This window comes from Melospiza melodia, chromosome 4 (genome assembly GCF_035770615.1).
Source record: "Melospiza melodia melodia isolate bMelMel2 chromosome 4, bMelMel2.pri, whole genome shotgun sequence".
NCBI lineage: Eukaryota > Metazoa > Chordata > Aves > Passeriformes > Passerellidae > Melospiza > Melospiza melodia.
This window is the reverse complement of record NC_086197.1, coordinates 19,569,235-19,596,992: the sequence shown is the minus strand read 5'-3', so window position 1 is coordinate 19,596,992 and position 27,758 is coordinate 19,569,235. Positions and strand designations below refer to the sequence as shown.

Genomic DNA, 27,758 nt, shown 5'->3' with positions numbered 1-27,758 from the left:
AAAGACATGGATTCATGTTTAATGGAATGAGCCACAGGAGAGAAGGCACAGCAGGGCCACAGCCACATGGCACATTTAATTCCAAGGGAAGAACACCTGACTTCTACATGCAGATCAACAAAGAAATAAATTAATAAAACCAAGTATATGGTCTGGTTCCTTTAGGACCATTAGTTACACCATCTCTGTTAGGGGACTCTCACAAAACCTCCTGTGAGCCTGATCAGGAAGAGTGCCAGAATGCAGCCCTGGAACATGGTCCCCTTTTAGGCTGGGATGAGGGTTTGGTTTCAGCAATAGTCAGGGCTCAGGTCTTCACAGCAGCTGAGTGAAAAGCAGCTGCTAGAGCCAGACCTGTGAGGAGGAGGAAGGGAGGAAGAGGAGGATGCTCAGCAGAACCACACCAGGGAGAGTGGAATAAAGCACACGGAAGGACAAGCCCAGATCAAGTCAAAGAATGTTTATTCGTGTGAGGTCAGTTCAGACATTACCAGATTGAAAACCTTTCTCCCTCAGAGCACCCTGGAGAAACACAGAGAACTGCAAACCCAGGACAAGCACAGCAGCAATCCCCACGCCCTGGGCACACTAATGGGGGTGGTCCCAAAGCACCACGCGCTGGGCAGCCTGGCCTTGGCACTCCATCACTGCTGACACTTCCCAAGAGGGGACAGAGCTGTTTACAGGAAGCCATTTGTTACAGGGGCCGGCCTTCTCCTCCCCCTCGACCCCAGCCACGTCCCTTTCCCACCCCACCTTTCATCAGAAGCTTATCTGCTGCCCACAGAGGCAGCCAAAAAGTTCATCCAGGTTGGAATTTGAAACCAGAGATTCTCAGATGCTGTAGCCCGGGCAAACGGTGCCACAATCAATTTTAGAACTAAATTTCAGGGAGTTTTCATTCTATTTGTACAGGGGCTAATGAGTAGCTTGGGATGTGAAAACTAACCCCAGGGCATAATTCTGAGAACAGGATGATAGATTCTCAGTTTCCTGCTCTAATTATACAGGCAAAAATTGGAATGGGAATGAGAAGAGTCAAGAACAGGACTCAGGCCCTGTATCAGCTTAATGGCATTATTTTTCTAAGCACTGAAATACTTTGAGGGTCAACAAAAAAAATGCAATAATCACCTCTACCCAGAGAAAAAGACTCAAAAAATATAAAATGGGGCAACTGAGTTCCACATTAAGCAAAGCTGTGCATGGAGACATAACTACAGAAGCAGCAACCACCAAGCAACCGTTCAAAACTGTAGAACCATAAGGCACTAATGATGTTCCACTCATTACAATCAACACATGACTAAAAATCGACATTCATCAATTAAAAATAAAAAATAAAATCAATGCACATTTTGAAAAGGCAACTGTTCCCTTTTAAATTTTCAAATTCTCAGCTCCAACTTTTGCTGCTCCCCACCTCCATCCAGGCACTGACTAGTTAGACAGAGTGTTTGCTCACAAGGTCTGTAGGTTAACACAGACCAGTTACAATGAATTGTGTAATTGGTCCCTATTTCAAGGCATAAACAGAAAGCATTTTTTTGAGAAGTTACTCAGTGATCCCATTAAGGTCACCAATAAATGTTAGAGCTGTCAGTTGGTCACCCCATTTACCAGAGTACTGCAAAGCACTCAAACACCACCACAGCAAGCACAGCCACTTGTTTTTAGTGCTTGCAGGCAGACTTGCATCTACCTTTCCCTTCCAAGGTACAACTCAGGCTTCCAAATCCTGGAGCTTGAGGTCCCCTATGCAGCCATAGCCACGGGAGCATGAGGGGAAACAGCAGCAGTTGCTCATTAATGCTACTCCATGAGTACATTTCAGCCTCTCTCTGAGAGCAGCCAGGTCCCTTAAATTCCTTTAATTCCATTCTGATCCTGCTTTGCTAGAGATGAGCAATTGCCCAAGGAGTATGAAGTCAGTGACACCAGTTTCCTTCAGAAGGTCACCTCACACCCATTTTGGTCAGTATTGGTCAGGTGCAATAAACAAAGTAGTGAAAGTGTTTGTGTCCCATTACTGATCCCTGAAGCCATCCAAGGATCCTTTAGACACAAAGGACCTATTAAGGCTTATTTCAGAGATTATATAAAGTATTGCACACTCTTTGTCTGCTTCAATAGTTTAAAAAATGAAATCTCATTTCTCAGAGATTAGTAACATTATTAAAAATGTTAAAAACAAATACAGAGGTAACTTCTTCATGTGACTCTACTGGAATATGTAACAATTAATAGATGGGGATAGCAGAGGTCCATCTGTGCAGAGATTTAGCAACAGCAGTTTTTAAACAACTGGACAGCATAAATCCCAAATAATTATTTTTGCCCTTTCTAAAAGCTAAGGTGATCTGAAATTTAGGACTATCCATGAACTGCACTGTATGATTTCACCAGCACAAAAGAGCATCAAGATTCATTGCGAGACAGCCTCCTGAAAACTGTCAGTTTCAAAGAGCTGACTTTGGTCAGCAATCCAGAAATAAATAAGAAAAGGTATAGGAATGAGACACCCAACAGAAGACCCTGGTGTGACTGCTGGAAGGGTCTGGGAGGCTGGGACAATCCATCAGTCCCTTGGATTGTCTGGCTTAGGTCAGCAGCTCCACGACACAGGTGGTCTCAGGACAGGTATTTGGTGCTTCACGACTGAGCTCACCACAGGCAAGTCAATCAAGTCTTGTGGAGTCCTTCTGAACCAGTCCAAACCTGGAGGATGTACCCAACAAGTCTCCCAGAGCTTTGGTGAGTGTCCCAGGTGTCAGCTGCACACAGCAGTCCAGGCAGAGGGAGCAGATTCACTCTGCCAGCATCCGCAGCCGCCGCTCGTGCAGCAGCAGCCTGATCTCCCTCACTATCAAGGGTGAAATGAACAGGACTGTGGAACTCGTCTGGGGAAAGAAGCAAATCCAGGACAATTAGCACAGAGCAACCAGAGCTGCAGCCCCCCCTGCTCCAGTGTGCATCCAAGGCCATCCCAGGAAGACACAGGCTTAGGGAAGCAGTGATAGAGTGGCACAGCAGAGGAAGGGCTGAGCTTGCAGGAAAGCTCATACAATTATTTCAGCTGTCACGATCACCTTTTCATAAAGATGAGCTCTCCAGTTCCTCAGGGACCTTGCTCCTCACCACCTCTGCTGCTTACCAAAGTGGCCTTCTCCCTTGCCAGCACAGAGGCAGAGACATCTCCTGGCACTTCCAGCAGAGAAGACCAAGTAAATTGTGCACCACTGTGGTGATACTGAGGACATCAGGGCCTCGACAGCTCTCTGCCCCAGCAGCAAAACAGGGCCAAGGCATTTTCAGTTTAGTTTCAATACCCTCACCACTCTTTCCACTAATCTTCAAGACCTAACAAACAAGCAGCTAAACTTCAGCTCTCCAAAAACATTAGAAACTCTGTACCATGGAGATGCAGGAGGGAGAAGCCCCACCTTGGAAGTCAGGTGGCATTTGATTTAGGAAATGCATACAGGTATTTTTGGGCAGGTACTTTTGTGTCTCTGCTACAATCTCAGTTCCTGTTGGGTAACGTGACTTTAAAGGATCCAAAATGAACTGATTTGACTTAGACAACCTGAGGCAAAGCCACACCCCAGGCCACTTTGAGAATGGTATCAGGAGTCACAGTGCTCATGTTCCCACAAGAACATCCTATGACAAATTGAGCTTTGACAAAGAATTTTTTAAAAAGGTGATTTCTTACCATTAGAATGAAGAAATAGAAAACCCACATCCATCCCAGGTTCTCCTGGATCAAAGACACTAGATACTAAACAGAAAGAGGAAAAAAAATATTATTCAAACTGGGAAGATAAACATGACTTTCAGGCATGACACTTTCATTTTCTAGACTTTGTGGGCTGTTAGCACTCCAGTTGGAAGATTTTGTGACCAGCTCTGTGTGATCTTTTCCTGTCAGAAGGGATGACTCAGGACAGCAGCCTTTTTCTGTACAAAACCCACAGTTTCAGCAAAGCAGAGACACCACCCTGAAGCTTTACAGTAACTCAGAACAGCACAAAGACAGAAGTGAACTACAGTTTCAAAGGGTGACAAATCGACTCTGCTGAATACGAGGTTTTTGCACAGAACACTGGGACATAAGTGGATGTAAGTACTCTCAGAAGAACTAAAAGCTCCAGAATGGGTTATAAATTACACAGGACACATTTTCAAGAGCTGTGCTACCAGTAACTGCTTAACCCTTCATCTAGGCAAGACACTTGAGACTACACTCTGTTCTGAGCTGCACCCTGGCTCAGCTGGGCAGCCCAGGCCACACAAGGAAATCTGTCTCTTATTAGCAGATTTATACTCAGATGCTGCACAAGGGCCTCCCTTCTTCTCCACTGGGTATATCAGAACAGGATGTGAATTTCCAACGTGCTCATTGTGCATTTACTGTCACTCACACACCCCCAGAATGACGTCGTGCTTGTCTCTGCTGGAATAAATGCAGTGTTGGAAGGGGAGGCAGGTGGAATCTCTCAGAAGCAAAGACCCACTTTTTATGATGATGTGAGTTTGGATGGTATGTGTGTGGGAAGACAAAAACACTGAGCTGATGCCAGAAGAGCACTGAGTGTAACAGTGCACTGATATTTGTCCTCAAAGCACTTGTAATTTTCCATGTTCAGAGGAGATAAGCAGCATCTATCCTACAAAACAGTAACTGAATGATTGCATTTATCAGGCAATCAATGGCAAAGAAACTTGCAAGCCTTGCCTGCATCCTTGGTATTTTACCACCACTGGAGGATGCCTGGAGAAACACTGGCTCCAAACTCTCTACTAAATCCTCCCCAGAGCACCACTGTGTTCTTTCACGTAGCTAACACTTGTATTTGAGAAGAAAACATCCCCAGTGGGCACACTGTCAGCTTCCTCCTCTGCAACACTCTGCTCCTCAGACTGTAAGGACTGCTGGAGCAAGTGGGGCTGGGATTACAAGGTGTAAAAAGACATCCACAGATAAAAAAAGAAAGCACAAATAAGAGCAAATTTTAAATCACTTCATAAACACTGTAACATTCCAATTTTACTCGGTTATAGAGATACACTTTTCTGTAAGAAAAGGTTTGTCGATCATCTCAAAACAAAAAAACCCCCAAACTTCAAAATACTTTTTTTCCCACTTTGCAAAGCTTTTTGAAGTTCAGGATATGAAAGTCTGTAAAATTCACTTGAATTACCAAAGTGCCTTAACATTAGCACTGTGAACACTTAGTTTAGATCTTAATTACATTGTTTCCACTGGAAACTTTGTTAAAACAGACATGTTCCCTTGGATGATTCTAAAGGAATTATTTTGAAAAAAACCCCAACCCTCTCTGTCTCCCCCAACACAATTCAGATTGATGAATGCACTAACACCTGTAACCACAACAGACACTTTTCCTCCTTCCCCAGACCTCTCTTTTCCCTGGCAGCCTCACCTGGCCCACGGCAGCACCAATACTGCCTGTTCCATCCACAATTCCTGTGACTGTCGCCAGAGCCTCGCTGCTGCCTTTCACCAGATCCTGACGCCCCAGGTCAGCAGAAATTGCAGAACTGATCATGTTAGAAGGGCCTCCGATGAAAAATCCTGAAAGTGACAAAAAACAGCCTTGGTGCAAAACAAATACTCATACAGATTCTCAACAAACCATCTTCAAAACACAGATTTTCTACCACGAAAGCTCAGGACAAGAATTAAGTCTAGGGACAGCTCTCAGAGACAAACTGCAGGGAGATAGGTACCTGAAACACACAATCATGGAACACCCTGAAATATCTGGAGTAGTTACACAGAAATAGATAACAAGAACATTTTAATTAGCATGGACACCCTCAGTCTCCAGGGGCTCATGGAAGAGATGGAAGGCCAAAAAAAAAATACCCACAACAACAGGACAGAGAGTTCTGAAATAAGAGTGTTTGGAAAGAAAGGCTCTATTCATGCAGGCCTAATTCCATAACACAGCACAGTATGTGTGGCAGCACAAAAAGCTTGTGACCTCTCCCAGCACACAGGGTGTTTTGGATTCTGACAAACACTCTCAAGTTTGAGCTGCAGCTCATGACTCTGCCATATCCTCATTTCCTCAGATACCACATCACTGCTAGGTATTTTGGCATAAATCCACCTCCAGCATATTGCACTCAAGACAGATCCTCTCAGCTCCAGGCCATGATTCTATACAGTCTATATTCTATACCTCCCTCTGTAAGGCAGTTTTCCTACAGCTGTTCTCCAAAGGTAACAGAAACTGGAGCCCAGTTTTCACTCTCTCTGCAAAACCAGCAGAGATGGCAGCACACACAGACACCTTACCACCACCTGGCTAGTGTTGCTGGTTGTTCTGCAATGAATTTAGATGTCTACCAGCATAATAGTGGATTTTGAGAAGTTACCTGTAATTGCCATGATCACAGCATTGATAGGCTTGCTGTTTGGGGAACCTGCAAGAGAAAGACCAGGTGAGTGTAAATAAAACTTGAATAGTAAGAGAATCCTTCATTTATCTCTCTGGAGAAGTCAGACTCAGCTCAAACTCTCATCACAAAGTATTCAGCACTTGAATCAGCCCTTTCACTCTTCCTACATTTTCCAAAACACAAATTCCTCCTTACAAAGCCATGTCTGAACACCTACAGGTTCCCCTTGCCTCTCCAGCAGCATGTGTACATGGGGCTAGTTTTCCACTGCAGCCCCTCAGGGCCTTTCAGACAGTTTTCCCTGGTATCTCACCTCCAGGCATCCCCTGAATTCCTCACTCCCTTCCCCTCAGGGCCCACACAGGGTGAGTTACTGCACAAGGCAAGGTGCACCCTCCTCATATATTCTCAGGCCATTATCCCTCTTATGGGCACAATAAGGTTTCCTGGCTTGGCTGATGGAAGCTGAATTATCACACTACAGGAACTTTGGATCACCCGAGGCTTCTCTATCTGCCTGGACAGCAGCACATTTTGAGCTAAGTACAAGGCACCTGGGGCTCTGGCTGTTCTGCTACCTAGTCACAAACTTCAAACTTCATCAGCAATAATTTCATGTTTATTTCCAATTCACTTTTTAAAGCAATGAGTTAACACAAGAGCCACAAAAACTCCACCAAACCCAATCCTTGCTATTCAATGATAATTACTTCAAGACCATCTGAGTAAGCCTGCAAGCTTCCAAAAGTCACTGTTCATTTCCAGATCCAGCAGAAATTTCTGCCCACAGATCTCAAAGTGCTCTATAAAAGTCTGTATGGGTCACCATCCCATTTTGGAGGAACACACAGAGCAGTGAAACGGCATCCCAGAGTTAAATCACTCTGTACCACAGGACATGGTCTGAAAACACAAACCTGTCACCCCTAGCACTGCTTCATAGATGTTTCACACAAATTACATCTTCCCATCTCCTCACACTCTGTTTTCCCAAGGTTCCTTTCAAAAACTGGACACCAAGAACTATATCTACCACAAAAGAGGCAGAAACTCTGCAATTTCACCATTTTCAGAAGTCTAAGTAGTGAAGTCTAAGAGCTTCTCCAGCCTCTGAGTAGTGAATATATACTCCAGCACACATCTGTCCACAGATTCTCTTTCCTCAGAGTACAGGGATGCACCTGAGACTACTTTCTCTGCCAAATATGGTGCTGACACAATGACAATGCCAAAAATCTCACTGACACTGGAGAAGGATCAGTACCAGAAGGACCAGTACCATAACTCACCACTACAGGGAAATTCAGCCACTCAGAGCATTCATTTCCACCCAATTAACCAGAGAACAGATTTCTTTCTGCACAGTGCCACACTTGATCAAAGCAGACCAAAAGGCCCCATTCTGATCCAGCAGCAGTCTGAAGACCAGAAAACCTAATGAGAACAGGCTGTGCTCTGGTTCTCTGCAGGAGGTTCTGAACGAGCCTCTCAGCCTGTGCAGCACACGAGTACTCACGGCTGTATCCAAAGAGAGAGCCCACAGCAAAGAGCAGGCTCACTGCCAGCACGGGGGCTCTCTTCTGCAGCACATCAGAAATCAAGCCCTGGATGGTCCCACCTGGCAAAAAAAGAAGTTTCACTGTCAGGCTCAGGATGCTGATACCTTGAACAAAGCTTGTTTCACTGAATGCAGTGGCCTCCTCATCAATACACATTCCCTCTAACATCCTGAGAGCTAAGCCTCCTGCCCCTACTGCCCCAGACACAGAGACAACAGTAAATTTAAGTCTCAGATAAAGCAGAGAAAACTACTCATACTGCTTTACTGGGAGTTTATTGCTTCTTTTTTTTTTTGGCATGCCACTAGCCAATGCACCTACTTTCCTTCCTCTTCCCCTAAAGGACCACCACAGCTCTAGGACCACCACAACTCTGGATTAAGCAAGCTGAACACTGTGGCTGGCTCCTTTGACTGAAAGTGCAAGAAAAGGCAGCTCCTTCTCACAGGGAAAACATTATCACACAGGGGCCTCACATTCTCTGCTATCTCACCTGTTTAGGGCAGGTGCAACTCAATGCAACAAATGCCAAAGGGCAATAAAAATCACCTTATGTACCATGGGTACCTCTGCAGGAACTGTTCTGCTGGTAAAAGTCAGAATGCTGAGAAAGCCTAATGCAGAAAATGCCACAGAGGCAAAACCAGACCCTGAATGGACCCAAACAAGGATGTCTATTAAAGCTAACTGGACAAGGGAATAAAACTAGAACCTGAGTACAGGAGAGTAGAAGTCCAAACACATGTACAGAATATAATCTTGATTCTGGAAGAACCAGGTCAGGTTTTGCAGCCAGCAGAAATAAAAGCAATTAGGTTTAATTTCTGAACATTACACAGTTGGTGCCTGCTCTCCTGAGATCTGCAATGAGTCTGTCCTTAGAAACACAGGACAGACAGGACAGTACAGAACCCACCAATCCAGATCTAAATCTTCCCCAAGGGTACCTGTCAGAAAGGAAGTAGCAAGCAGGGGCCCCATTTTGTACATAGAACTTTTCTTATATGTTAACTCTAATATGTTAACTCTTTAGGGGGTCATATGCTTTGTGTTTAAGGAAAAAAAAGATAAGTCAAGCAGCCACAAACAAACTTAGACTTTTCCCACATTAAGTGACCAGCTAGATCCCAGTGAACACAACTGCTCTGGCTGCATTCTCTGTCTCTCATTCTCAAACACTGGGGAAGCAGCTGCAAGAAGGTGTCACTCCCCTGCTCACTCACCTATGATTCCTCCCACATCATACCAGATTGAGAGCTGGTCAGCTTCTGCTTCTTTCCATCCAAAGTTGCTGCTGAGGTAGAAGGGCAGCCAGAAGAAGAAAGAGTAATTCACCAGCTTCAGGCAGGCATAGGCCAAGGAGTACTGGAACAAAGAGAGGGCCAGTGAGCAGTTAGCACTTGAGAAATGCAAACAGCATTTCTGCTTATTTCCATAACGCTCTGGATCCAGCTAAAGCTTTCAGAGGAAAGCACTTCTAAATTTCATGTAAGAAGGCAGGATCATGAAAGTTTAATGCTGAACATCAAAGGGAACTCAGGAATACAAAAATCATTGTCAAAAAGGTTATTTTTTTATCACTGAATGCAATGGGTTAATGCACTTTCAGTGTAACCTTGAGAGGAAATGACACTAGTCTTCAAAAAATGAAGAAAATTTAATTCACCTTCTGAAGAGAAGGGAGCCAGCCACGTGACACGAAACAGGCTTGAGATTTAGTCATCTGTGCATCATGCTGAGAAAAGTTATGTGAAGTGGTTCCTCTGTGCTAGCTTGTGCTGCTCAGAAGGCTCATCTGCTTACAGCACCACAAGAGAAAGCTTCACTCATAATCCCCAGGCAGGTATTCCAGAACATGGGATGAAAGGTTTGGCCAAAGCTGAGCACAGGCTTCCAAACCCAACAGCTGAGAGACAACTTTATTTTGGTTGCTGGGCTCAGTTTGTCCTTAGCTAGCAGATCTCCTCCCACAGAGCCTTCATGTGTGTGGCAAAGATTAGTGCTCAGGGGCTGCTGGCCCAGCATGCAGAGGGACAGGTCACCCTACTTCAGCAAAGATAGCAGCTCAAGGAATTAATTGGAAAAGGCAAAATAGGATAAAGATGTTAAAGCACAACCTTTGAGGCTCTGTGCATATGGACATTTGATTTTGAATTTCAAAAAGCAGATCTTTTTATATATTAAATTCCACAAAATCATCTCTTCTGAATTTATATTATTTTAATAGATACAGACTTCTAAGCTGTATTATTAATGCTTTTTCACTCTTAGGACACAAACTAATTTCCACCATACATAGAAGACATGGGGATGTTTGGTAGGGCTCTCCTGCCTCTGGGTGTGAAAAGTGCACTGTACAAAGTGATATTTATTACAACACACTAAGAAACTGTCTACCAGATTGTCTGAGTGATTAAACATTGAATTCCTAGAGGCTCAGGGGAAAGCTGTCTGTTCTAAAACTCTTCCACTGTATCACTCAGCAGGAGATGAGAGGAGCTACAGAAAAAATATGTCAAATGAATTCTTTGTAGAATCTTGACAAGGCTTTGGAGATTCTCTCAGCATTTGGTCTCTCACCAATCTGACATGGTACCCCTGTTTGGCTGGGCACTAAGCTGACATCAGATAAAGCTCTGACTCAGAGGTGCTCAGGTTGTTGGATTAGGGCATGGAATGTGTCCCCAAACCCCAAAGTTCAAAGCAAACAACCTCAGCTGCTGCCATCTCCTTTTGCTCAGGCCAGTGAAAACAAGTCACACATCAACTGAGGCAGACACCATCACTAACATTTTGTGTGAGGCATTTATCCAGAGTAGGAAAGAGCTCAAGATGGGTTTGCTTTGTTTTGCCACCCCTCAACTGCAGCCCTAACAATAGGACTGTGGTTGTCCTGCACTCAACACACTGACAATGCACCCATCCCTTCCAGATTTTCTGTTGCCTTAATCACAACAGCCAACTGCCTTGCTCATCAAGGGTACCTGACAACACTGCCCATGCAGCAGTTCTGCTCCCTGGCAAACCCAGGCAGCTCCCAGTGCTCTGCCCCCTTTCTTGTACTGGTTCCAGTATTCAGGGGGCACACAGAATGTGTGTCCTGCTGCAGAAGGTTAACACTGCTTTTTAATGACAGGTTAACTTTTCAGCTGAACATGAATTGGGCAACAGTGCTGATACAGAAGCACAAGTTTGCAAGGGACAGGACAAGGATATGTGGAAACTGCATCATCAGGCCTTGTTTCCTGTTGCTCATAAAAAAACCCTGCACACTTTGCCAGATGTTACATCATGCTGATTCAGGCTTTTCAGGCAGCTTTCTTCTTTAAGATAGACTCAAGATAAAAACTCCAAGCCTCAGTATCAGTGCCACAGAGCTCTGTGTGATGCTCAGTTAGGAGTGAGAACCCACTCCTCAGGGCAGGCATCTACCTTACCAAGAAAGGCAGATCCTACAGCCACCTTTGGCATGGCCTCCCTTGCAGATTCACAGCAGGAAGGGCAGGATCTCTGCTGCACTTCACTGGCTCATGACATGCACTCCATGGAGCAGTGGGAAGAGCAACACACACCACACATCCAGACAGCATCATCCATGTACACAAGGACAGCAGGCCCAACCCCAACATTTTCACAGCATGAGACATCAGATGCCAACCACTACAACATATGGTCAGCATATTAACAATGATGTGTACAAATCCTGACAACACAAAAAGGCAGCTTTATGTTCAACAGTTAAGTCAGCTCTTAAGAATCTGTGTCCTCACCAGTACTACACCAGGAAGGCAGCAAGCCTGGAAGAAGCCAATGGCCTTGGGCTGGTTGCCATTGTCAGTTGCTTGAATGGAGTAATTCTGGTCATCATCATCTACATCATCGCTGCCCATTAGGGGTCTGTGGGCATCTTCTTCCACACTGGCTTCATCTTCATCTGCTCCAAGCTCAGGGAGGCCTAAGTTTTACAAGGAATAAGCAACAGGAAAAACAGACCACAGACTGTTCACCCTCTCCCCACTCTAAAGCTATGCTCACTTCTTTTAAGCAATTCTAGCTTCCAGCAGTTCCCTTGCTCTCCCATACCTCCATCCTCCTGTGGCTTAGAAACTCTTCTAGATGGTGATCTGCAGTGCCGCCAGTTTCTACCCTTTGTCTTCTAGGGCTCTTGAAAGTACTGTGTGATCCTGGCGTCGCTTTGTCTGCTCTGAGTGTCTGGCCATTAGTTGGAAGACACAACAAATTAGTGCACTTCCCCCCTCATTGAGGGCTTGGGATGCTCAGCCTGGCCCTGGGTGCCACCTCCCTTGAGCGTGGAGCTGAGAGCAGCAGCAGGGCCTCAGACACCTGCTGCTGTTAATGCCTCTGCTGGAATGGGAGGCCTGGGAACTGCATTGTGCTTCCTGGGATGCAGAGCACTCTTACGAGCACGCTTTATGGCAGCTTTAGAGCTCCCAACTTTACAGCCTTTGCAGGCACCTGGGAAACCTCCTCCACAGCCCTGTCAAAGCCCCAAAGTTCTTTTGTTTCCCTGTTGCACTCTGACTTGCCTACCACCTTCTCAGAGAAGAAACACATCCAACCCAAGAGTTATTTATCTGGCTGTGGGAGACCTGCAGACCAAAGTTACTTTCCCTTCCCACTGCACACTTAAGGCTTGCCATAGTTTTCTCCTACAATAGTCAGTTATCAGTTTGCCTGCTGTTTCTTTAACAAACACTGATGTTTCAGGTGAAGAAAAACTGATAATTAGGATAATTAGGCATATCCTAGTGGAGATGTTAGAGCCAGGCTGTTTTATTTTGCTTTAAAAAACATCCAGATCCTATTCATGTGACACATGGCAGCATTTAGTGTGATCTTGGCAAGTAAAGCATTTGCTCCATTGAGTGCACTAAGGTGCAGCACCATTTGCTAGGAGCCCTGAGGATAAATGCTGTCAGAATGAGCAGCACTCCACGGGAAGCTGCAGATCTGCTCTCATGGAGGGACTGAAATAGCACAGCTCTTCCACTCACCCACTTCCTTGGGCGACGTCAGGAGCCCGAAGAACACAACGACTCCTCCCGCAAACTGCACCGAGGCCGTCACCAGGAAAGCATACTGAGCAGAAATAAATACAACATTCTTTTTAAAGCACTTTCAGCCACAAACACCTCCCTCTCTAATGAGGGTTTCTTTACATTCCAACCTCATGAGAGAGCAAACACAGCTACAACAAGCCAGACTGCATTCAAGACACCTGGAAACAAGTGATCTCTGCATCCCCTGAACAGACTTGGCTTATCTGCACTGACAGCAGTGAGGAAGGAGCTGAGCCAACACAACCAGAGATCCACCTCTATGGGAAGGGACTGCTCAAAGAAGAGTCAAGCACCAAATTCAGACAAGGTTGCTCAGAGCCTTGATCAATCACATTCTCGAAATCCTCCAAAGGCAGATCCTCCAGAGTCTGCCCCCGTGTTCCAGTGCTTAAAATACATCATAGGAAAATGGTTTTCCAAACATCCAAATGGAACCATCCCTGCTTCACTTTACACCCACTGCTTTTTTGCTCTCTCAAAGTGCAGTCCTGGAAAGAGTCTGGCTCTGATTTCTCAGCACACTTCTCCCAGGCTTTTCAAGGTTGCTCTTGTCCAGAGTGACCAGCTCAGCTGTGCCAGCCTCCTCAGAGGCCCCATGCAATGAGATGTGCTGGGTCACTCCCATTCCCCATGCTCAGCTGTCCACTGCCACATGACAGCCTGGCCTCTTCCCAGTCACAGCAGCTATGCCTCCATGCCCTTCCAGCTCCAGGGACTCCAGTCAGCTCAGAACCTGTGATGGGTGACTCTGAAGAGCACTTGAACCACCCAAATCATAAGAAGGTACAATGTGACACTAGAGCTCCTTAATAAAATCAGTCCCTTTTACAGAGGAGTCTTGGGCTCATTTCTCCCAGCTTGGAAGAGTCAGGAAAGGAAGAGCCTTTCTGTTCTGCCTCCACAGAATTCAGGAAGATGAAATTGGATATATGAGGCTGTTGTCTCTCAAAGACAGGATAAAAACCCAGTGTCCCATTCAGACATGCAGGTGCAGCTAGAAGCCAGGCAGCAATACCTACCTCATAGCCATACTTGAGAACACAGGAGGCAAGGAATGCCCCAAGGATATTTCCCACAGATGCACAGGCACTCCAGAGTCCAAAGACAAAACCTCTCCTGCAGAAGGGAAAGAAGATTTGAAGCAGACAATGCAAGGACAGATGACATTAAGAACAAGACAAAACCAAAACATGTAAGTGAACTTTAACTTAAGAATAAAGTTACACCATTTTCCCTTCCATTGCAAAGGGGCTTAGCTTAAAGTTCATTTAAAACAAAACACATAACAACTTGGAGGTGCCAAATAGATAAGCTAGAAACCCTGAAACATCTGTGTTAAAGGAGAGTGAGCTGGAAACAAGGTTACAAACTATGACTAGAGCTCATCTGCAATACCCCAAAGTGAGAACAGAGCCCAGCATGACTCAGTTATCATTAGCCCTCTTTAAGCAGAGAGAAACAGGTTTTTCAGTGGTAGGAAAATTAAAATTCAGTCACTCCACACTATGGGATTTTTGAAGTTTGAACCTATGCTTTCAACACACACAGTTGTGTTCACACCAGGCTGTCCAGTGGCTCCACAAAAAAGTGAAAGAGAGAATGCAACAAGTAAGGCACATTTCACCCTACCTAATTTTAATTATGATCTAACAGTTGGCCTTTCTGGTTTGAGCATTTCAGCTCAATCTGTTACTCAGCATGTCAGATGAGTGAGTCACTGAAGAAAACTCAACTTACCCAGCTTTTCCAAACCAATTTCCCATGACAGCAACCACACAGGGCCAGCCAGTGGACTGCAGCAAGCCATTCACAACCCAGAGACAGCAGTAGAACCACTTGTTGTAGAAATGCAACCATTCTGTGAGTGTGCCAAAGGAGAACACCTAGAGGAGAGCAGGGGGGAAACAGACAAGACACCCTGAGGCTACTGCTGAAAGACAAGCAGGAGTGGGGTCCTAAAAAAAGGAACAAGCTTTCAGGGAGCTGTGCAGGGCCAGGGCAGAGGCCAGGCTGGTGTTTGAGACACAGCACAGGGCTCACAGCACCCTCTGCTGAGCCAGCACAGCTCTGACTCCAGACAAACGTGCTGTCATGGCAGTTCCTCTCCAAAAGACTTTTGCACACTTATAACAGGAGAAGAGAAGGAAGACACAAACAGTTTCAATGACAACACTAAAAATACAGTAGTCTCTTGATCTGCTCTTGTACTGACATGCTAATCCCTGAGGCTCTCTGCAAACACAGAGCACTCACAGGTCATGTATCTTCACCAAATTTAACACAAATACTACAGCCAGCTCTCAAATTACCAAGTGCTCTAACCCAAAATAAACACACATTGTGGCACAGGGTGCTTGATGCACATTCAGTCATGAGTCTGCAGAGTCCAACAGGCCACAGTGGGGTTTGTAGCCACTGGTAAAACAAACACTCCACACATCTTACCACCACTTTAATAACCAGAAAACCACGAGATAAAACTGATTTACACTTATCTGAAGTGGCTTGAAATTGAACAGAAAGCACCTTTTGTTTTAAGCAGACATTCTTTTTTGACACATACCCTCCTGGCAGTTACATAAAATAAGTAAATGAGTGCCTGGTATTGTTAGGATGTCCTTTAAAGAACAGAGCAAAGATTGTGTTTGCAAGCAAAAGCCTCAATAACAACATAGACGGTCTAAGAGATTAAGTTATACCACAAAACAGTCCCCAAAAGCCCAAACACACTAATCTTGAGCAAAAGCTGTTCATTAATTCTCTAGATAAGCCTCAACTCAGGAATTTCTTTCTGACACAGTGTCCAGAGCAAGACATTTCAGGAAGGAGAGAGTCATCTATGCCCCATGCTTTAGGCAGTTCATGCATCCAGCACCAAGTTAGAGCTGCAGGCTTTGAGACCACTGAGGTACAGCTGATGAGCAGATTCACACAGAAACACAGCCTCCTCTCCCCTGCAGCAAAACCCTACCCAGAAACCCTAGGGCAGATTTTTAAATCCCTCTACAATGTTCCAACTTACCACCAGAGCAGAGGAGCACATGCCAAAAGACAAAACCCAGCGTAAATTCAGGCGGTCCCCAACTATGCCGCTGACAAAGAGACCCTGAGAACAAACCACAGCATTAGACAAAGCCAGAGGATCTGCACCTTGCAGCTGTGAGAATTAAAACCACATAGAAAGGCCATACTAATCCAAACAGTGCTGTTACATCAAGATACAGTTTGATTCTAGCCACTTCTCCTGCCACCAAAGAAACCCTGCTTGTAGCTGCTCATTACATTTCTTGTTTGAAAGAATTCAGCTGGGAACTCTTGGAGAGACAGAACTAGTCCTCCCCAGTGACAGGGTGTAAGAAATTCTGAAGTGATAGTATTTCCCTTGTGTTTGTTAACAAGCATCTTCACATGGCTGACAGGCATGGGCAGAACTAACAGAAACTGAAAGAGGTTTGCCTCTGAACTAAGCTTTTTATTGTGGGTGTGATCTTCCCAACAAGAGTCAACCAAAGCTGAGCAGTTTGGGGTTAGTTTTACTCACCACAGCATAGGAAAACAAAAAGATGGTGTCCAATGTTCCCAGGAATAGAGTTGCTTCTTCTGAATTTTGAAATAAATGGCTGCTGTTCCAGAGCTACAGAGGGAAAAACTGGACAGGTAAATGGGGAGAGGCACAGCTCATTCTACTCTTTTTCAATGGAAACCCCAGCTCCAAAGCAGAACAGCATCTGGCCCAAGCAAGCTCCCATTTCTCCAACACTTCAGTTATCAACAAATCAGGAACAATTCTGGCATTATCTTCTGGCAGAAAATGTCCACTGACACTTTGCTTCACTTCTAAAATGCAAGCTAGTAAACCAGAAGTGAGAAATGCTCCTTTCACCTGAATCAAGACAAATGAGTGGCAAAACAAACCCTACTTCTAACAAGCATGCAGGTGTTAGACAGCTCCTTACTCTGAAACACTGATGAGCATTTTAATGAATAATACAATAAAGGCATATTCTGGTTTATGTGCATCATCTCTTCTGTACTTCTCTTGCTGTCTTCACTAAATGAATAATTCCCTTCAAGTATTTGTGGCAGCAGCCAAAATAAGAAATGACAGAAAACAAACAGAAAAGAAAGAACACAAAAGCAACAAGGGGAAGAAATAGACTGGTTGGAAACTATTTACAACAAACTCCAGTCATCACTAATATTGCTGGGGTTTGTGCTTACTCTGAGTTTCACTTTAGTTTCAATATGATCAAAAAAAGGGAAAAAGTTTCACTAGTCCCCAAAGACAGATTAGTGACATCAGATAAAAAAAATAGCAAGCTTTGAGGATAATTTGAAGAATTAATGAAGTGAATCAGAACAAAGTTTTCTTCCCTTCCCACTATGCCTCCATTAGAAAACAAACAAACCCAACCCAAGCCCGACCTGGAGATGTGCCTAACTCAAACATCATCAGTTTCAGCTTGATTCTACCTCTCCAGGAGAACATCCTGTACAGACAACACCAATCACACATCCACTTAGTTTAACAGATGTAACATAAATTGATAACTAAAGGATCAGTTTGACCATTTTTCTTGATCAGACACATGCATCTCAACATCCAGCAAACGCCAAACCATCTATATATTAAAAAAAACCAACAAATCAGCTTCACAAATATACTGGTTGTTTGAATGTTAGTAAAGAACTAAATTTAAACACCTTGCATTTCATTTTAGCATCCCCGAGATGCTCACTCCTTTTGGCTATCTGTAAAATCCTGAACACATTACAAGCCAAATGTACTGTTTTCACTTATCACACGAAGTCAGCATTTGTCATCCTTCTATTCCCTCTGTCAAACATTCAAATAACCAATGATTTCTAATGCAGGCAATGCTCCAGCAGCTGACTTGGAACTCCCAGCCCTAATAGATCTCATGGTCTGTGGCCAAGCTTTTGATGTGAGATTTCTTCCATTTCCCAAAAGCATCAGGACAAAGCATTACAAAAAAAAAAAAAAAAAAGGCCTAAAAACCCCATGGTAGGAACCAGGAGGTAGTTCTTGCCTTCCCATTTGTGAGAAGCAAGCAGTTTCAAACCTCCTTTCCTGCAAGCAAGCACTGCCAAAACTCCCACTGCTTTAACTGAAACCAGGATTTTACAGACAAGGGGTACTGGATGTTCAGCATGGAAACCAGGCATTTCAGATGCAAGGTAATATGCCATTCTTCACCATCAGTTTAGGATAACAGCTAGCACTGTCAGACAGCTCTCTTCTCTCCTAGTCTGGCTAACCTTTTAAGAGGGTGGCAGCAGCACGACTGCCCCAGAGAAAGCACAGCCAGGATTTCACAGGACTCTCTGTAAGCCCATTAACTGCTTTGGTTTATTGCCTCCAACCCTTCAGAGGAAGAGTCTCCCTTCCCCCTCCTCCATGCCACTGCAGACTCTTCTGGGGCCCCCTTCCCACTGGAACACTGCAGCTTCTTGACAAGTTTCTCTCTGGGCACCACCAGGGAAGCTTTCAGCATTGCCCGGTGATCCATAAAACTACAGTGCCAACACGTGAAGCTTCCACTCACACTCTGAGAAGTGAGGAACACCTAAAGGGGCTTCTTCAGCCCCACAAGCTCAGCCCACTGGCAGCTGCCCACCTTTCCTAGCACTCCCTTCTCCCTGGTGTCCTTACCTCACATGGCTGGAGCTCGGGGGCCGTGCTGTTTCGGGGTGAGGGAGTCCACTGGCTGGAAATGCTGACTTTGACATTACTGAATGTCTTTCTGGAGGCATGGAGCAGGGAATAACTGCCAGGAAACACACAGACAGGCACAGGTTGGCCCAATCTCCTCTGGAGAAAAGGTGGAAACACAAATCTCTGAGCACGCAGCCTACCTGAAGAAGGTCAGCAGGAACACAACAATGTGATGGTGGGTGCAGTGGGACACGAGGCCTCTGTTGGCAGGCTGCCTCCGTAAGGCTCCAGGCACAGCCATGCTCTGTTCCTGGCAGCCCTAGCCCTGCTCCTGCCTTGGCCACGGGGGCTGGAGGGTGATTAAGTCATTCTTCTTCTCCCTTAAACAGAAGAAGATGGGAAGGGAGGAGAAGAGAAAACCAATTTGAATTAAAACATGTGTATGAAGTACAGCTCTGCTCCCCAAGCAGCTCAAATCCAGATGGAACAACTCCATGCCACGCCTTTCCAACTTGTTTCACACCACTCCCCATTCATCACTTGTACATTAAGGTGTTTTGTCACTCCCATTCTCCCAGTACCCTCATGGCACTTCTTGTTTGGTTCTCTCCTAGCAGATGCCTCTTCAGTGCCCAGGACCAAAGGAACACCCCCTGATCTACCAATTTCCAGCATTCTCCCATTACAGACCATTGTGCACCATTTACACACACAGTGCACTACAGAGTGACCATAAATTAGAGCTTTCTGCTGCTACCTGGCTGGACACAGACAGGTGATGAAGCCACAGGAGCAGCATTTGGCTATGGCTGCAGAAGGGTTTTGAAGGGATCTGACTGCCTCATCAAGATGTTGTTGAAGGAATATGCCCAAGAGAGGACTTGCACAGATGGAAGAAGGGAAGTAGCTGTAAGGACAGTGCTGAAATCCAACAGCTGGAATCCTTTCCTGTTTATTCTCAAGCCTGGCATTACAGCTCCAGCAGTCCCTAACTCATCAGTACAGCACACAACAAGTCACACCTTCCTGTCCCTACAGGACATGGGTGTGGGGCATGGGTGACACCTCAACCTCAAGAGAAGCAGGAACTGTCAGTACTGCGGGAAGGCCACCACAGACCACAGTTTCCTCATGCTGCTCCATGTCACACCACTGCAATGCCCCAGCTGTGCTGGCATGGCCGAGGGATGATGTTTGCTAACAGATTTTGGGAAACAGCCCCACTGGGCAGTGAGGGGATGAATCTCTCTACACGTATTTCAGAAGACATGCCAACACCATATTCTGAATGCTGAGGAGAGCTAAACTGAAGCACCACCCCTGTTCCCCCAAAGGATCAGCACTGAAACAAGACAGAATATAATGCCTTTGAGTCCTTATGTATCCACAGGTGCTATATGTAATTATTTGCACATCTGACAGAAGTCTTTTCATGTTCAGCTTCATAACCTCACCTGGAGAAAGTAGAAGTCATTGCCCAGACAGTCGCATTCACATTTCTACAGCTGAAAACTCTTTATTTCACTCAGACTTTCTATTTCTGCTTTTAAAGGTTTCATCAAGACACCTTGCACTGCAGGCAGTCTCCCTTCCCTGTTCTCCCAGTGGTGACACATGCCTGACCAACAGCAATATCCAGCTACTGTGAACCACTGTGAAAACTGACATCCCATCTGACCTCCAAAACAGAGCGTGGCATGGAGATCCTCTGAGTAACAGGAACCCAGCTATGACAGCTTTGAGACACCAGAGACACATTTATCCTACACCTCCCTGAACCCCTCCATTCTCTTTCAGGGCAAATGCAGTGAGTCTGTACAAGACCTGGCACCATCTCTCTCCACACAGCCCAGGAGCTCTTGGGCCACCCTGCCACTGCTGCAGCTGGCACACAGCACCTCCTTGTAGGGACACGTGTCTAGACTGCTTGGGCTCACACAGAGGAAAAAAAAGTGCTGTGGGAAGGCCAGACCAGCCCTGAAGAGGCAACTTTGCAGTCTTGATACTCCCTTGACTTGAGGTCCCAGCACCAGTGAATGAAGACCCAGCACCCACACAAGCACCACAGTACAGCAGTAACCCCGCAGCCCTACAGCCCAGGCCTGTCCCCACACAAGCTGCACTGAGAAGGGAAGCCAAGGCACTCCAGTTTCCCAGCTCCAGTCCTTGCAGGCTGTGAGCCACACGGTCTGCTGGTCAAACACAAAAGGTTCCTTGGCTCTCCCTCCCCTCCCGCCAGGCAGATAACCGAGCTGTCCCCAGGAAAGCAAAACACTGCCAGTTGTGCAATGTTGTGGGGAAAAGTTCCTTCCTTGGGTAATCAGTTTGCAGCCCAAAGCACAAGATTTACTACTTGCTTCATGTCAACACATGCAAACGTAGATCTTATTTGTCCAAGATACTGAGTCCTTTTAAAGCTAAGACCTGGCATGACCTTAAAGTCACCTGATTTTTTTTAAACAGCATTTGCTATCGAAACAATCTGTTCCTCAGAGCTCCCCAATCTCAGGTCTTCTTTCTAGAAGGCTTTCTGGCACAGGACACTTTCACAGCGTAGAGATAACCATGAAAGATTTTGTTTTCCCTCTGTCTTCATCCTGCCCTTTCTATATTCAAAACTTGCATTCTTGCTAGGCTAGAAAAGTCTGCAACCAGTTTTTTCTTTAAAGTTAGTCAAATTATTGTGAGAACACCATGATAACTTTGTGGTGGAGGAAGAGCAAAAAAGCTCAGCAGCAGGATGACCCACAGAACTCAAAGCAGTGAAGCACATGCCTTTAAGAAAGGAACAGGAGTGCTTTTAGAGTGTTAGACTGCCTCATGTAACTATTCAGCACTATTTACCTACAGCCAGCCGGTATTCTGAGTAAGCTTTTGATAGGCTTCCACCCTTATTTGTTAAGCTCTCCTCGGTGTTCTGCCTTATCCTTTCACTTAAAGGCAAAATAACACACCTTAGGTTCAAAATAAACACCCTTAATGCTACCCTACTTCCCTCGAAAGCCAGCAGGAAAGCGCAGCCTTAACACTCCAAAGTGCAGAACAAACGGGAGGATTTTTTCTTCAAAATAATAATAATTAAAAAAAAAAAAGAAAACACAAATAAAACCCCATCAAACCCCAAACCAACAGCCCCCCACCCTCCTATGCCATTTTTCCAAAGAGAACAGCGGCACAGCCGCAAACGCACCCAGTGCCCTCGCAGCCGGCACAAGCAGACCGTGTGTCACCGCGGATGCCCGGCCGGGTGCTGTCCGGGGGGAAGGACAAGGGGCTGCCCCGAGCACCCCAAGGCTCCGAGGGCGCTCCGGGCGGCCGGGGAGGCCGGGCCGTGCTCCCGCCCGGCACCGCAGCCCAGCCCAGCCCGAGGAAGGGGCGAGGAGCAGGACGCGGCTCCCTCCGGGCGCGGTGGCCACGTCCTTGGCGGGGCGGGGAGCGGAGCCGAGCGGGCAGCGCACGGCAGCGCACGGCACGGCAGGGCAGGGCCCGGCTCCGCCGCCGCCACCGCCTCACGCCCCGGGGAGCCGCCCGGCCCCGCGTTCTGTGCCCGGCCCCGCGTTCCGAGCCCGGCCCCGCGTTCCGAGCCCGGCCCCGCGTTCCGTGCGCGGCGCCCAGCGCGGCCGGAGGAAGTCGGCGGGCGGGGGCGGCCCTTCCGGGCGGTCCCGCGGAGCGGCGGGAGCTGTAGTCCGGCCGCGGCCGCCGCCGGGGCCCTGCCCGCCCCCTGCGCGGGGCGGGAGCGAGCGGCCCGGCCCCTGCGCGGCCCGGCCGAGCCCGGGGCGGGGAAGGGAAGGAAAGGGAGGGGAAGGGGCGGACTACAGCTCCCGCCGGCCCCGCGGCAGGGCGGCGCAGGGCGGCGCTACCTGTCCCGGCAGGGCAGCGCCGGCAGGTGAGCGCCTGGCACCGGCTCCTTCCTCGGGCCTGCGGCTGCTCCTCCTCCCCCGCCTGGCCGCAGGCCCGCCCGGCAGCCGCGATGCCGTTCCCCAGCTCCGCCGCGGACGATGCCTTCGACTACCTCTTCAAGATCATCCTGATCGGCGACTCCAACGTGGGGAAGACGTGCGTGGTGCACCGCTTCAAGACGGGGCAGTTCAACGAGAAGCAGCAGAACACCATCGGCGTCGACTTCACCGTGCGCTCCATGGACATCGACGGCAAGAAAGTAAAGGTCGGTAGCGGGAGCGAGCCCCGGGCTCCTGGCGAGCCGCGCCTCGGCCGAGCCGCCCTTCCGTGCCGGTGCCAGGAAGCCGCGGGACGCGAGGCACCTCCTGCCCGGCCCTGCCGAGGACAGCTGGCATAACCTGGCTGCCTTTCTAACCAGGGGTGTTTCCCAGTGGAGTTTTCTCTCAGGAAGATGTCCTGGGGGAAGCAGTCACCCTAATTTGGGTACATACTTGTTCTCGTGACTTCTCGGCATCTGCTTGAAGAGAGGGCTTGTGCTTTGCCTGCAGGGAGTTCTTTGGAAGAAGGCTATAGTTTGGAGATGTGTCTGCCCTCCAGAGATGTGGGGGTTTGAGCTTGGACACCAAGCTGAAAAACCCTCAAAGTTTCCAAAGGCTCCCATTTGATGTGTGCTTAATTTGAGGGAAGAAGACTCTCATGACAAGCATCAGAAGAAACTGTCGGCTAGAACTTCCCTCTGTGTGCAGATGAAAGTTAGGATGCCTGGGTTTTACATGTAGATTTGCTCTGCCCAGCCCTGTATTAGGGTTCTTTGCTCTTCTTCTTGAAAGGCTGTAATGTTCTATGTCTTTTACTACAGTTGTTGAAAATGGGTTTCTTGGCCTCTTTGCAAAACTGGGTTGACCCTTGGAGCTTTCTCTTTGGTCTGTGTAGATTGACTGTAGGCTTGTAAATGGCCTTTTGGATCTAGGGAAGGCACAGCACACTGGTGTGGTAGAGTGAGCTGGGACAGGTCTGGCTGCCTTCTGGACAAGGGGCTTCAAATGCTGAGGGCAAGCACACAGGAAAGTGGTGTTCAGGGGTCTTTACAACTTCTGTCCTTTCTCTTACAGATCCAAGTGTGGGACACAGCCGGTCAAGAGCGCTTCCGGACAATAACCCAGTCTTATTACAGGAGTGCCCATGGGGCCATCCTTGCCTATGACCTTACTAGGAGGTCCACATTTGAATCCATTCCTCACTGGATTCATGAAATTGAAAAGTATGGTGCTGCAAACTTGGTCATGATGTTAATTGGTAGGATTTTAGTTTTAAATATTGTGTTATGTAGATTTTTAATATGGATATAAAATCTCCCTCGTCTCCTACCACTACTTGAAGCATCTATACACTATGCATTAAGGAAGAATTCAGTTCTAATTAAAATAGATCACCAAGTGTGTCAACTCAACCTAAGCTTAAAAAAATGAGGAAAGTCATAGCCTGGTCCTGACAGGACCAAATCTATTGCAGACAGCAAAACCCTTTTGCAGTTGTTCCTTTCCTGCTGGAATAACACAACAAGCTTTGCTGCCAGGCTGGAGGCAGGGACCTTGTTGAGGTTAGAACTGCAGCAAGCCTGACCCTGTACTCCTGCTGCACGGGAATGTAGCAGCTCAATAATTCACGGTGAAGGGGGATGCACAGACTCCTGGTTCTCATCTTTCCTCTCTGCTCTCTTGATGTGCATGCGCTTTGCCCTGTAATGGGATTCCGAGCAGGTAAGACAATAGATGGGGAGATGGCTTTTGCAGAGCTGGAGTAGCCTGCTTGCATTCCACTGGCGCTCAGGAAATTGCCTCTTGGAGGAGAGCAGTGCTGGGAACTGCCGGGAATGGAGCTGGTAGGAAGCCGCGGTTCCTTTCCCTTGGGTTTCATGGTTATTATTGCTGTTCCCTCCCCCAGGGAAGGAGCTGCGAACGAGAACGCTGGTGTGGTGAAACGCCAGAGGCTTTCTTGCCCTTATTTCCTTTGGCGTGGCCGAGCCTGTTGCAGTGTGCTGAGAGCAGCTCAGCAGCGGGGCTGGGGCAGCGCTGAGCCCCAGGCTGGGCCCCTGAGCTGCTGCCTCTGCTCCCAGCACCCTCCGTGCTTGTGCTGGGGAGATTTCTGCTGTCCTTCCTCTGCACCTGCTTCTAATGCAGTGCTTGGAACTGGGGGCAGGGGAGGTGTAAATCACTGCACTTTGGCTGGTTTTTCCTAACTTCTGTCATGAATCTAAAGAAAGAGACTTATCTGTGTGTGGTGGGGGATGGTGGTGGTTGTTGGGGTTTTTTTAGGGAGAGAAGTTCTTAAATTAGTGAAAAGTGAAGCTTTTGTTAAGGATCCGGCTTGGTGCTTTCTTCCAAAGCTGGTGCTGTTTGCTTTTCTTACATTGGCAGAAATCATTGTACATTTAATTACACTTAGTCATGTTATACACCTTTCTAGCAGGAAGTTGAGGTTAGGAAACCTAACTTTCCTATCTGGAACTGAAGGAGGAAAAGCTGGGTGGGTTCCTCTTAAGAAAGCAAATAACCCTCAAGCTGGGGGGTTTTTTGGTTTTTTGTTGGTTTTTTTTTTGTTTTTTTTTTTTTTTTTTTGTTTTTTTTTTTTGTGGTTTGTTTGTTTTTTTCTTTTGTGGGGTAGGTTGGTTTTGGTTTTTTTTCCTTTTAGAAATCCTTAAAGGGACTTCATGAGAGGGTAGTTACTTGATATATACTCAAGGTACTAATTTGATGAAGGGTTGTCTTTAAACTATAAATGTGGACTTCAGTCATCTGCTATAACTGAGTAATCCACATGTGCTGCAACTGCCTAAATATACAAAGATATTTTGTCTGAGGTGTTTCATGATAGATTTTGACTAATGTGTTGCAAGTAAAAGTTTAATATATACATGCAGAAACAAGTATATATTTTAGGCATTAAGGTAGCTGATCTGAATTCTTGTCTTTCTTTTTACATCATCCTAAAAGATTTTTAACAAAAAAAATATTCAACTTAAAGGCTATTTAATATTTAAAACCACTAGGGAACAGGACAACAGTTGCTTCTAAGTCATCTTTTACTTACACTAAGTAATCAGATGAACACAGGTTTTTAGTTTTTTCTTGGATTTCATCTCTTTTGCTATCATATGATTTACTGCAGTTTTAAACCACAGTCTATATTTGTGGCTCTGGTGTTCTCACATCTTGTTCTATGCAGTAACTCCTACTGCTAACATAAATCTATTGTTTAACAAAACTCAATTCCTGCATCCATTTAAAAATAAATTTTTAAAAGCCTAAGTAGTTGAAGTATGTCTTTGCCTTCTTTTAAGGGAACAAATCGGATTCGCTGGACAAGCGCCAAGTGCTGTTTGAAGATGCCTGCACCCTGGCAGAGAAGCACGGGCTCTTAGCTGTGCTGGAAACGTCAGCCAAAGAAGCTCAAAACATAGAAGAGGTGTTCACATTAATGGCTAAGGAGCTGATAGCCCGAAATACCTTACAGCTTCATGGGGAGAACCCTCCAAACAGCTTCAGTCTGGACTCCAGGCCAGTGATTGCAAGTCCAAGTGTGGAGAAGAGCCAGTGCTCCTGCTGAAGAGAGGCTTTGGGGAGAACTTGGAAACTGCCATACTTCTGAGGCTGTTTGATTCAATTTTGTTCAGTTGATGAAAGTGTTTTATGTGGCCTCAAGCCATCTCTCTTGATATTTCTACCTTGCAGTTTGGCTTGTGAGTATTTTCAGAGATCACTGTTGTTGTTGGTAGCATAGGTTGCTTTGAACATAGCAATGTGAACTTCTGAGATGAGACAACTCAGGAAGCTGCCAGGCCTTGCCCTAACCAAAGAGAACTATAAAAGTTATTGCCTTTAATTATTTCCTTACATATCTTTCTGGCTGTGTCAGAAGATAAATTTGCACCAGAGTTCTGCACTGACCCTTGTAAGCTGTGTTGCTGGTTTTCAGCACTTTCCTCTCTGCCAGTAGCTGTAAAAAGTCTGACGCATGCTTGGACAGCACTAACCCACTCCTGCCTAAACTTTGATTTAGGAGCTCTCCTGAGGTCAGGCAGGTAGCCACCCATGCCAAGGAGCTTCATAACATTTGTGAAAGGGTAGAGGATTTCACATCTGCCCCGAGTTCCTCACCAGACAGACCTGGAGACATCTCAGGGGTGGCACAGCAGGCAGAATATGAAATACTTCTTCCTGGGGTGAGAAAAGTTGCCTTTCTTTGCTTTGTAATAGTCAGGGTTATTTCCAGTACTGTTCTCCATCCTGCTACACGGACTTGCTGGGAGCAGCAAAGCTTGCAGTGAAAGAACCCTTTTTCTTCATTCCTCCCTGATAACCTCATTTTGCTTTTGATGTGCTGATTTTAACCAAAAGCCTTCTGTATCTTGTGATGGGCCAATGGCAGCTTGAGAGTATCCCTGTAGATTTTCAAGGGAGTGTGAAGGATGGATGCAAGCTCCTGTAAAACTCAGCAAGGGGTGAGATGGTTTAAGTTAGGCAAAAAGTTAAAAATTTACATTGTGTTAGAGTGGTAGGGCAAGGGTGTGGGGTGCACCAGAGAGCTGCCCTAGGTGAGTATATCTGCTGCTGCACTCAGTGGAGACTGAACATGGTGGTAGCAATGGAAGGTTTTGGATTGCTCCTCCCAGTCACAAGCTCTGCTACTTGGGGCTCACTTTTCTGTATACCTGAACTGAATAAGGGTTTGGGCTGGGGTTTTTTTGGTGAAGGTTTTGAGGTGGTTTTTTTTCCAGTTGCTTGCAAGTTTTTTTCCCCAATAGAAACAGGGAAGGAGGAGGAGGAAAGAAATGTCAGAGGAAGTTTTTTTTATGACAGTCCACATGTACCAAAGTGTATCATTTAGTTACTGTTAAGCTATGAACTGCAACTCCAACTCTGTAATGCTAAAACACAGTTTGTGTTACATGCAAAGCAGCCTTGGGAAGGCTAGGGTGTTGCCAGCTTACCCAATGGCTGGCTGCCCCTGTTTCCTAAGTCCTTGAAAAATAGAGAAAAGCATGTAGCAAGTGTTGCTGGAAAATCTTGTCTTAGAAGCACAAAAAAATAAAGGAGAATGAATAATTAA

General features: G+C 46.4%; 2 protein-coding genes across 2 annotated transcripts; one reads left to right on the top strand and one right to left on the bottom strand.

Moving 5' to 3' along the window:
• Positions 1-445: 445 nt before the first annotated feature.
• Positions 446-22,087, bottom strand: SLC37A3 (solute carrier family 37 member 3). The gene is made up of 15 exons (XM_063154133.1): positions 21,940-22,087; positions 18,950-19,129; positions 18,747-18,861; positions 16,614-16,706; positions 16,095-16,178; positions 14,810-14,955; positions 14,092-14,188; positions 13,007-13,091; positions 11,762-11,946; positions 9,215-9,356; positions 7,949-8,050; positions 6,409-6,456; positions 5,448-5,599; positions 3,716-3,781; positions 446-2,900 (listed from the first exon to the last, which is right to left on the bottom strand). Exons 2-15 carry the CDS (start codon positions 19,048-19,050, stop codon positions 2,808-2,810), a joined length of 1,509 nt encoding a protein of 502 aa, XP_063010203.1. The 5' UTR covers positions 19,051-19,129; positions 21,940-22,087; the 3' UTR covers positions 446-2,807.
• A 548-nt stretch (positions 22,088-22,635) lies between these two features.
• Positions 22,636-27,758, top strand: RAB19 (RAB19, member RAS oncogene family). The gene is made up of 3 exons (XM_063154132.1): positions 22,636-22,914; positions 23,762-23,945; positions 25,990-27,758. Exons 1-3 carry the CDS (start codon positions 22,720-22,722, stop codon positions 26,253-26,255), a joined length of 645 nt encoding a protein of 214 aa, XP_063010202.1. The 5' UTR covers positions 22,636-22,719; the 3' UTR covers positions 26,256-27,758.